The 12,936-nt window shown below is 25.6% G+C and overlaps 1 protein-coding gene across 1 annotated transcript; it reads right to left on the minus strand.

Annotated features, from left to right (window-relative positions):
* Positions 1–3,071: 3,071 nt before the first annotated feature.
* On the minus strand, positions 3,072–4,912 carry LOC100568565 (ras-related protein Rab-28). The gene is made up of 5 exons (XM_003245421.4): positions 4,592–4,912; positions 4,309–4,485; positions 3,985–4,108; positions 3,490–3,596; positions 3,072–3,401 (listed from the first exon to the last, which is right to left on the minus strand). The coding sequence occupies exons 1-5, from the start codon at positions 4,670–4,672 to the stop codon at positions 3,219–3,221; spliced, it is 672 nt and encodes a 223-aa protein (XP_003245469.1). The 5' UTR covers positions 4,673–4,912; the 3' UTR covers positions 3,072–3,218.
* Between the last annotated feature and the right edge of the window lie 8,024 nt (positions 4,913–12,936).

Below are 12,936 nucleotides of genomic sequence, written 5' to 3' on the forward strand. Positions count from 1 at the left end.
TTTTTTTTATAAGCATTTAAAATTCAAATTTTGACTAAATACGTAAAAATTACGGCAATGTTCAAATTATCTTAGACAGAAATTCATAAAAGTTTTTCTTTTTAATTCTAAGATTTGGAAATTTAATACAAGGCTCCTAACATATTTTTACAATAGCAGTTGCAAAATAAAAGGAATACATTGTCACAATTTTTATTTAAAAGCATTTAAAGTTCAATTTTATACGAAATATGTCAAAATTGCGAAAATTTGCAAGTAATTTAGTGGTTGAAAAATCGTAAAAATTTTTTCTTTTATAACTAAGTTTTTAAAATTTGGTACAAGGTTCTCCATAAGTTTTTCTTTAAATATCTGTAAAAAAAACTCAACCGGACTAAGACAAAAAATTTTTACGAGTGTTTGAAATTTAAATTTTTACAAAACCGCATTAAATAACGGTTTAGCCTCAAACGATTTTTGATATTTGTTATTATTCAAAAAGTATGAGTCGTAGAAACTTGAAAATTTTACCAGTTGTTTAAATTGACATTTTCTTTATATAGTTTTATTTTCAAAATATTTCACTAATTTTTAATCTATTTATAGGCATTTGAATTAATCGATTTTTTTTGATTTTTTTTTTATAAATGTTGATAAAAAAAAATTATCTGGGACAAAATACTTGAAAATTTAATAGAAGGGTCCACATATGTTGTTCTAACTCACATTCAAAAATTATAAAAATACATAGGCACAATTTTTTTTTATAAGCGTTTATAAGTGCTAATATTGACGAAAATCGTCAAAATCATGAATATTTTATATATTATAAATTATTAATTGTTCTGTAGTTAAAAATGTATAAACTATTTTTTATTAAAAGCTAAGAATTGAAAATTTAATACTAGGTTGTCCACAAGTTGAGCTTAGAATAATTATAAAAAAAATTGATCCCAATTGAAAAATAAAATACTTGTTTCAAAATAGAATATATTACAATATTTAAAAATAATATATCCTAGACTGACAAATCATCTCCGTTCAGAATCGTTTTTCGTATACAATGATATAATATCATTGGATTCAAATTTAATTCCATCCATTACAGTAACCCACTTGTAACCTACTGTACAGTAGAGCGACATCCACGACTTACCCGCTTTTTTTTTCTTGTAAACAAAATGTCTACCAGAAGGAGTGCTTCGATTTCAACATATAATATCTTATATTTTAGAAAATTGAATCAAGATGGTACTTTAAACAGGCCATTTTTCATCAATATTATTATCAATATTTTTTTAACCATCAAAATACCCTACTGCTAAGCTATTTTTTTCCTAATGCTTTGCAGTGTATAACCATAGAAAAGAATAAAAATTTAAGAATTTATATTTATATTTATTTATATTTATTCAATTTACTATTGAACATTAACATAATTTATGAATCTAATTTCAAATTGTATTATATTATTTATTTAACATACAATTTATATAATATATAAATATTTATACTGCTATACACATAATTACTAATTGTTACACTGATCCTCCGCTCAGAATCGTTTTTTATCGAATGCAATGATTGCATTCAAATCGAATACTGTAATAATACACTATCCTGTTCGAGGACCAGAGGAACGATGGAAAAACTAACAACACCGCTGACCTACTCCATCCCGCTACACTTACCGGCTTTTTTTTAGAGACAAAAACTGGTTTTGCGTAAAAATTTTATTTTTTGCTTAATTTTTGTTTGTTTTTCCTGACGTTTTTGAAAACTATATTGGGAATTTTTTACTTTTGATCTACCCATATCTTTCTCTCAGATATTTTTTTGCATTAGTAGGTACAGTAACTTATCATTGAATTAAAATGTAAGGCATATCCGTCTCAATGGCGAGGATTGTTATTACAGTGAAGTATTTATATTAATTATTACATTTTGATTGACTAACAAACTAAATTCATTTCAGAATCGAGAATATAATATAATATTATCTAACTATAAATGACTAATGATAAAATATATAATAATTTATTTTTTGGATGCTAAAAAACAGTTAAGTAGTTCTTAATTCGATTTCATCCGAATTAAATCTTTAGCATAAAGTGAAGATATTATAAAAATGAATTAAGTACTTCCAGATTGTAATATATGAAACGTGTGAAGTGATAACCTTTACTTACCAATAATACTGAGTAACCACATATCAGTTTATCTATTATGTGCATTGTGACATTGTGTGATATGTATCATTTGCAAATTACTCCAATCTACAATAGTACAAAGTTTATTTGGGTAATCATAAATAATATTAATTGTACCTATAGCGTGTACGTTGTACTTGGTAATTAGTACAGTTACCTTCGTATTTATCTGACGTATAAATTCAACACTTTTTTTTTTAATTGATTTAAACGCCAATGACCCGGTGACCAAGACGTAATAAAATTAATAATACAGATAATTTACAGATAATATTTAGCAATAGTTACTATATAAATATAATATAGTGTTGTTTTATGTTTTTACTCAGATGACTCGCCAACCCGATTAGATACTACTATATTAGATATTCTAATTATTAAATAAAAACAATCCCTTGCTTTAATGTGTGCGTATACATTATAATATACCTATGTATAAAAAATATTTCAAAATATTTTGTTATTTTATTCTATATTATTTATTATTTATTATAAGAATATGATTTCTGTACACCGCGGTACTACACAGCCTTTAATATACCTACCTATTACCTACACTGACGGAGTAAATTTAAATTGATATATAATAATTAGTCATAAGTAATAACACTAAGAGTAAAAATATGTTTATAAAAGAAATTCGATAACTAAATAAACGAAATATAAAACTGAAACATTATTTATTAATTAAGAATAAATATAAATTAAAATCATTTCAAATGCATGATATCTATGTTAATTTATTTAGTAAGGCTTCAAAAGAACTACATAGTTTATAATATGTTTGAACCAATGTTAATAAACAGCACGTATAGTGATGCAACAAATTATAATTTTAAATGAACTAGTTAAGTTATCTCAAGTATTATAAATTAAAACACATTTTCCTTAAAATATTTAATTATTATTCGTATATTTTGTTTTAGTTAAATGAATAAAAACAAACAACAAAAAATGCACATAACAGATGTTTAGCTAATTAGCTATATTAATTCAAATTGTATGTTCGTATTTTGTATACACTATCAACTATTGAATGACACAAATTGTAGATGACATATTTTGCTGTTGATTCGACATCATAGTTTTATACTGATTGATTGTTGTTTCGATTTCTGCTTTCACAGGTCTCACTAAATGTTGTTCTAAATCAAACTTCGAAAGTTTTAATCCCAAACATTCGGCCACTAGCTGTTGCCAAGCAAACATTATCTAAATATATTAATTTGTTTGAATAAATAAAATGAAGCAAGCAGGTAATACATTTTTATAAATAATAATTATTTGTTCTTTAACTTACATTTTCACCAGTGCGTGCAGATACTGATTGAGAAATCGGTATTTTAAATTCTTTTGAAAATAATATTTGCTTTTCTTCAGAAACTGATCTTTTGTGTTCTAAATCACCTGTGTGTGTAACACAATGTTATTTATTAAAAATTAGATTTGTTTCAAAAATTAGGTACATTTGTAAATGTTCATACAATTTACAAGTTAATTGATTATTAAATATTTAAATACGTTAAGTAACTATATAGCTTATTTCTTAGACGGACAGTTAATTATAAGAAAAAAGACAATTTTAATAAATACAAATTATCTTCTTTTATTCTAATATACTAATGCCATTAAAATATTACACTATTATTTATAATTATTTAAAAAAAAATAGTATTCAAATAAATTTATAAAAGTTAATAATGTAACTGTTTCAACCATTTCTAATGTTTTGACGATTTTACTACATATAGGTACGTGTTGTATGTTCAACTTTAAAATTTTAAAGGATACTTACATTTATTTGAAAATAAAGCAAACGTTGGTACATTTTCATATTGAACACTTATTGCTTTATTGTACCACGTTGACACAGCCGAAAACGAAACACAGTCGGTTATATCATACACGAGTATGATTGCCTATATATTTATAAACATTTAATTTATGTAGTAGAAAAAAATACATTCATAGAAATAATGATTTTTTTCTATTAAAAGCATATCTATTAATTTTCAATGTTTTTAATTAAAAATAGTTATTGGAATTGTGTGATTAATACATAATAAAAAGTATACAACAATATATTATATAATACATAATAAATAATAATTAATATTACATCAGCATTATAAATATATTTTGATAAAAGTCCATTAGATGATCCACTTGTATCCCAAATATTGATTCTGACATTATGACCTTGAATTTGTGTTCTTTTTAAGTAAAATTCTACGCCACATGTTGGTATATATTGCCTTGTGTAATCATCATGGCAATATCTAGACACGATACAACTCTAAATAAATTGTACAAAAACTTTGATTTTAAAAATGTTTTTTTTTTTTTTTATAAAACATTTCCATGTATATTTATAGACTATACGTATATATTTAATAATTTACCTTTCCTGTAGACGGCTCTCCTACTACTACAATTTTCAATTCTTTTTCGATTAATAAATTATCAGCTGCACTTACAGACATTTTAATGCTTTTATGGTTATTGTAATATTGTGTATACTTTATGATAAGACTTATTGGATTTTATAATAGTACGCACTATGTTTTACTGATTAAATGATATTCTGGTTTCTATGGATACTTATACGTCACAACAATCCACAATTTAAAAACATTTCAGGGATATCGTACGCCAGAGAATAAAGTCGTGTAGTATAACAAATAACAATATTCTAGTTTTAGTTATATTATAGAGTCATCAGAATTCTGCAATAAAATCTAATGTTGTCTACAATGACGTATATACCTATTTGTTTTAAATTATATACTTGGATTATATATTTTATATTCATATAAGTACTGTAAGCTTAAGTAACATTATTATCACAATTAATTGACATTTTAGTATTAGAAATAAGACAATAAGCAGTAAATACGTGAATCTAATTCAATAATAAGTTAAAACCAATATTGAATCCAAAGTTATTATAATAACTGATAACAATTTTGAATATATTAATTTCTGATTAATTCGTAGTTAGTATAATATCTATAATAACACAATGAAGATATAATATTAGGCAATCAATTTTAATAATATAAAATGTTAATAACACTAATATAAAGTAAAACAACAATAATTAACTAAGGGCCGTTCTGACAATGTCCGGTTAAAGTTAACCGACACTTAACCGTACATTGTAAGAACGGCCCTTAAATTATAATAAGAAATAAAAATAAATTCGATGTATTTTTTAAATAGTTTTTTTTAAAGTTTTAATAATATATTTGGCTCGTGTAAGTAAAAAGGTTGTCGACCCCTGACGCAGGCTAATTTATATAGGTAGGAATAATTTTGTATTTTTGTATGCTGATATTTAAAGTATGTATATAAATATTATCTATGACAAGTATTTGTACATGTCTTAAATCGATCAAGTTCCTATGAACCTATGTATTAAAACTATAAATATAGCAGGGTAATCAAAAATAACGAAAACCCTTTACATTAGAACATTAAAATATTAAATACAATTGTAAAAAATATAGAACGTTTAAGGAATGATAAATTAAATTCATCAACATTCGTCATTTGTCACGTACTAGAAAAGAGAAATCCGTTGAAATTCCATTGGTTTCAATTTGTATTAGTGAACAGTTATAAATTATGATATTATTAGAAGGTATGAATATGTATTAGTCTTTAGTTAGGCATTTTAAGTGACACAAATGTGTAGATATTGCCCATACGTTTTACCGTATATTACAATACACAATATTTTATATTATTATGTAGAGCACATACTACAAAGGATAATATATAATTATGTAAATAAAAACTATTCATCTTATCTAAAATATGTCATATTAGTTAGGGTTTTAGAATTTACAGTAGCCAATATATGTTATACATTTACACTTATACAAAGTTTTAAATGTGAATACCAATAAAACAAAAACTATAAATTAAGCTATTAACATTTAACACGTATATACGTATATTTATTTTTGAGATCACCTTGTACTAGTATAAGTAATTAGTTCTGTCTTGTGTACAATAGGTCTGTGATTTTAATAACTGTTTTTTGGAACTATAAACAGTTTCGGTTAATATTTTACATAAAAATTGAATATTGTGGACGGTATTGAAATATTTTAGATACATTGATGGTAAGTTCGGATGTGGGTATAATAGTGTTATACCTAGTTAATAATAATTATAATTTATTAACCAAATAATATCATTAATTAAATATACATTTAAACAATTTTTAATTTTTTTATGTTCACTGAAGTTGAAAAACAAAATGATCAGTCATTTTACTGGATATTTTTAGCGTAGTTGTTAACTGCAAGAGTTTATTTAGACATTTTTTAGCTTTTCAGTTTAATATATAAAGGACCGTTTTTATTTAACGTTATACAATGCTACATAAATTTTTTATTAAATTTCATCAAGGGTGTACATATATTATTTTATGTTTTCATCCTTTTACATATTTTGCTATTATTCGGGTTAGGTTATATAGTACGGTAGGTAAATAGCTGTTGTTATTTTAAAAAAAATTAGAAAATAAATAGAACTCTAAATATTTTATTAGAAAATCGGTACGTAAATAGACCACCCCGTGTATTTTTATTATCTTTTAGGTACTCGATAAAAACTTTATTAGTGACATATCATGAGTGTTTTTGACCTTATAATATAATATCAATACACTGCAAAAAAATGGATTAAATGTACCTATGTGGGTTTATTTATTATACATCAAATGATATATACGTACTCACAAGGTACCTACTATACCTATGTAATATGTATATTATATGAACTATATAATAATATACAGTCCTGTAAAGTATTTAAGTAAAAGTATTCAAATACTTTTTTAAGTATTGAATAACTTTTTAAATACTTTCAGCATGAAGTATTTTGAATGTTATTTTAAATACTTTTTGGTATTGAATACTTTGGTTTTTTATTTCAAACATTTTATTTTTATTCGAAATAATTGGATGGAAAAATATTATTGTCAACTACAATAATAGAATAATAGTTTTATTTAATATTCTGTATTTCTGTGTTAGCCGAAGCCCAAAGGTTTGTGAAAACCATATTTCTAAAAAAAGTTATTGAATATTGAATAACAATATTCCCTTTAAAACTATTAGATTACCTACTACCTATGTGTTTATATTACGATAATTAGAAACCCACTTTAAAAACCAAAAGTATTTGAAAAGTATCCCTTATTTACTCAAGTACTTTTTAAAAGTATTCTTTACAGGACTGATAATATATTAATATCATCAATTATGATGTAATAAAATAATATAGGTACCTACTACCTATTATATAAATTATTGTATTTTACACTTGTTATTTTCCAAGAATACAAATATAATTATATAAATGTTAGGTATATATCAGCGGTTAACACATAACTATATAAATATTCTATGATATGCATATGCATATACGTATACACTATTTGCATTGCGAGTATTATCGGTTAAGATTACACTCGTACTTAAGGATATAGGTAAATTATTGTACATGTGCATTTTAGTATATGACATTATGTGTAGTATTTTATATTTATTAGTATTATCTATATGAAATGAATGTTTGTCTGTCTGTCTGTGTGTCCTTTATGCATTCCTAAACGGCTGGACCGATGAAATTTGGCACAGAGATAGATTAGACCTCTGGGCAAAAGATATGTTAGTTTAAAAAGAGATAGGGCCAACCCCGGGAGGTGCTCTAACAGGTATTTTGAGATTTCCGGTGGAAATTTTTATTTATAAATGGTTGTCATGGGTTTTAAAACTATTATTATTAATTTAAACATTTTATTCATGTAGAGTTGGCATTTTTAATAGGCAACGAAGTGCTCGGGATCAGCTAGTTATGAATAAAATATATTTTTATTATATAAATTTATGATATTGAATGATTGAAAAACGAGACTAATCAATATTATACCTTTTTTATACTTCATCGCCTTATTCTTTATTACCTATCTATATTTACTATTTATGTTATTACTCAGGTATATTTTAATTACTTATTATACCCTTACATGATAATATAATTTTTCAGAAGATCTACATATTAACGACTATGGACTATATCCTGCGACATCGTTCTGTATAGATTATAATATTATGTTAAAATGTCATCACTAAACTATATTATGACGTTTAAGAAGCAACTCCGCAACAGCCTTCGTCAGTACACGTCATGAACGCATACGCATTTCATATTTTTAGTTCAATGATGCACGGGTGAAGTATCTTCGTCCCACAACAATAACACTACACACAATTTCCTTGTCACATTCTAAAATTCAAATAATTCGAATAATTGGAGCAATGTCGACGCGTAAAACTGCAGAACCTACCTATATTGCTGCTATATTATTACACGCGTTCGGAGTGTTCTTGTATTATATAGTTGTATATGACACCATTATGCGGTCGTAAACAATATCCAAGATCCAACAGTATGTTTGAGTAATAAATAATATAAAATATGCACGACTGAAATTATATTCCGAAAATTAAATAAATATACTTGGGAAAATATATATGGGGGTGGACCGTATAGAGTTGAGATTTTTGTGTGTGGGTCGTGGGAAGGGGAATACATCCTCTCCTCGCGATTAAATGTAAAATATGCAGACAAACTTTTTTTTTATGTTTATATTTTGTCGTTTTGCTTTATTGATGTACTTAATACTTATATATGATTTCGTATTTTATAGATGGCCAAGTAGATAATGTAATCGACATTGAAGTTCTTTCGGTATTGGTTACCGACCAATATCAAATACATAAACGTTATACACTTTCAAGCCCGTATCTGAGGGCTGAGGCCCGGTCCAGGGGGTCTGGACGCCACCGAAATGTCTTACAATACCTATGTATTATTTTTAACCAAATATCAAAACTTAAATTCAATAAAATTACAATATACAAGTTTTGAACCCCCCCCAACCCCCGAAAAAAATTTTTGGATTTGGCCTTGTACACATTTACCTATAATTAAAATATGTGCGGTATGCCGATATTATACTGGTAGGTATAGCAATATCCATAATATATTAATATAAATGTGTAGGTACCGTGAAATTTAAAATAACAAATTTTGATATTTTTGTGTAATGAATATGTTACAACATCAAAGTAAAATACATTTTATACAGCTCTATAAAATTAATTATGAATATATTTTTATAGTTTGAGTTTTTATTGATATATTATTATATACCTAGGTATAAGTACTAATGTAAAATAATATAAATATATAAGTCTACTGCGTGCCGATCGAATATATAATATTATACCGTAAGAGTGTAAGACCAGTAAATAAGAGATTTTAAATGATAAATAAATAATTGTACATTAATTAGTATAATAATTTCTACGCTGAACGCAATTTTCAACTACTTAAGAAAAATGAAAATACATGAAATTCAATATTCGATAGTAGGTCCCTTACTTCTCAGTGACATACACACACAAGGGGAGCGGTTTTTACTAGATTAAAAGTGAAAAGGTTTTTATAAAATATAATATATATATATTATATATTTATAAATAGAACTCCCCCATTGGATGTTTTGAATTTCGGTTTTGAGTTACACATTTATATACGCGTATCGCCTTTGATAGTTTGATACGTCTCTATTTTGTTCAGTTGCAATAAATTATATTACATTATTATATAACTACCGGCCCATACAAGGTACCTTTACTTACCAACTAGGTTACCAACCTACATAATATTTACATTATTTATAAATTATAAGCTGTATAAGCCTAGTTGAATGGTACTTTATCATTTATTCATATTAAATAAACATTGTATAACCTTGCGTAAAAATACATTGCATATTATATTATATAATATAAATATCATTTAGCCATACAGAGTGTACTCGCCATGTTTATCACAGTAAATAAATAATTTTAGATTCTGAGCGGAGCGAGGAAGCTATTGGTTTTACAATAGTGTTAATTTTTTTTTCATCCTGTATATAAATGTCTAACAGAAGGAATGCTTCGATTACAACCAGGGATCGAAACCGCTTATATATTATTCTATTTCTATTTTATAATATCATTACAGCACTCACTGATTCAAAATTAAAATACAAATACCAAAATTTATTGTTATTTTGTTTTCCCCTATGTATGCGGCTATGCACGTCTGTATTGTTGTTATTTGATGTATTATTGTATTTGTGTATATTATTATTTATTAATGTTATTACAATCGTTTGATATTCGACTGATCCGCGTCCGTCCAGCAGTCAACAATTGCTTATGTCATTATTATCATTCTCCTCAGAATCCCATGAATTACAAATGTGAGTACCAAATCTTATAACGTATATTTGAATCTTAACAGTAGACCTGTTTTAACAATATAACAATATTTTCAATAGTCCGATACTCTTTTTAGTGTCCATTTAAATTAATATTTTGTTGAAATATCATAAGCATTAATCACTTAACAAGATATTTATTATTAATACTTTAATATAGTTTAATGGTATTGTAAATTACAATTAAATATTAATATAGGTATTCAAACAATGATCTCAATCATAATAATATATGTTGTATGCAAAAGTAGGTATAACATATTAAAGTTAACGACACAAAATTAGTTCTGCTTAACGTAAATTTGCTATATATTGTATGTACCTACACTAATTTTACAAATCAGACATATTTTAGGGTTTTAGGCTCAGCCCTTAATAGTAAATAGATAGTAAAAATCGAGTCTGCAGTTATTAGGTAGGTAAATGAAAAAAAAAATTTTCAAAAACCAAAACCGAAAATTTTCATAAATCGTTCTTGGTACCGATAAATTTGAAAAACCTTTTTTGAAACCGAAATCAAAACCAAAAAATTTGAAAAACCGATTTTAGAACCTAAACCAAAACCATAAAATGTAGAAAACCGTTCTCAAAAACCGAAACCGTAACCTCTAAAATTTGGAACGGTTTCGATCCCTGATTTCAACATATGGTATCTTATCTTTTAGCAAATTGGACCAAAATGGTACTTTAAAAGAGGCATTTTTTGATTTTCTCAATAATTATTTAATGCAACGGGAAAACCACCGAAAAATTACAAAAAACCCGCTAAAATGGGATTTTAATTTCTAACGCTTTGTTTATAACTGTAGAAACGAATAAAAAATAATAATATTATAATAATATCAATTCAACTTATAGGCTATAATAAATAATCAATATAAAATATCCAGACTGACAAACTGTCTCCGCTCAGAATCGTTTTTCTTATATATGGGTAGGTTAATGATATTAATTCAGACTTGGGTAAAATACTTTTAAAAAGTATTTCAAGTACATATTCCGAATACTTAAAAAAAAGTATTCAGAATATGTATTCGAATACTTTATGATAATAATATTCCTAAGTATTTGGAATACTTCACAAAAAGTATTCCAAATATTTTTCGAATACTTTTTTTTAGTAAATTTAGATTTCAATAGCAAAAATATTACTTTTTAAATTCTGTGTTTATAAATGAACATTATTATAATCTCTATAAAACACACCTATCTGGCTATGTATAATCTATTAGTTATAAAATATTATATTAAAATTATTATTAAATGTTAAAAAAGTATTCCGAATACTGTACTCAGAATACTTGTAAAAAGTATTCAAAATACCGTATTGAATACTTTCAAAAAAAAGTATTTAAAAAGTATTCAGAATACTTAAAAAGTAATTCGAATACAGTATTCGGAATACTACCCAAGTCTGGATATTATATAACTGAATTCAAGTTTAATACAATCCATTATACATTGACCCACTTGTAAAATACTGTACAGCAGAGCGACATCCACTTGCGCGCTTTTAAAACTTAAAACCAAATTATTCTAATCCAACTGTTATAGCCATTATACGGTATAGTAACGTATATCGTACTCGTGCCTACAGATACTAGCATTTATAGTCATCAGTAAACAGTTTTTGTTTAGTTATTTTTAAAATAAATAATAATTTAATTTTGTTTTAGGTAATTCTGTATTGTTGTTTTATAGAATATAGATAATAAATTGCAGGTAAACGTAAACGTTTTAAATAATATGGAAAATAAATTATATTTACGTCCATGGTAATAAAATGATAAGAATCGAATTTCAAGTATATATAAGAATTGGGTAGCAAGTAAAATATTACAGACGATACATATTTTAGTCGTAGTGTATATAAATATATAATGTACCTACCTACCTATATAATATCTATAGACTATAATTATTAATTAGTAGTGCCCGGAAGTTTATGCACTAAAAACTACGGAAATATGTATGCACTTATGCGGTTAAAAATCCTGATATATGCGCTTAAATATGCTTAAATATTTTTTAGATTCTGAGTGGAACGATGAATGTATTGATTTTACAATGATGTGTGTTTTTTTTTAATTTTTAATTTTTGTGTCTGTGTACACGATAAGTAGTCGAAATAATGCTTCGATTTTCAACTTCAGTATCTTGTTCGATTGGAAAGTGAATATCGTTGGTGCATTGGGGAGGTCAAAATTTAAAATTCCCAGTAATTTTCAAAAGCGCCGTGAAAAACAAAAAGAAAAATTAATGAAAAACGGGAATTTTTACGCAAAATCGATTTTTCACAAAATTGAATTTGGGTTTTTGGTGTAACCTTAAACAAATGACCGTAGATACATGAAATTTTCAATGGTTGTTTATATTTCCATTTTCTATACACGA

The sequence above is a fragment of the Acyrthosiphon pisum genome, chromosome A2 (genome assembly GCF_005508785.2).
Source record: "Acyrthosiphon pisum isolate AL4f chromosome A2, pea_aphid_22Mar2018_4r6ur, whole genome shotgun sequence".
Taxonomy (NCBI): domain Eukaryota; kingdom Metazoa; phylum Arthropoda; class Insecta; order Hemiptera; family Aphididae; genus Acyrthosiphon; species Acyrthosiphon pisum.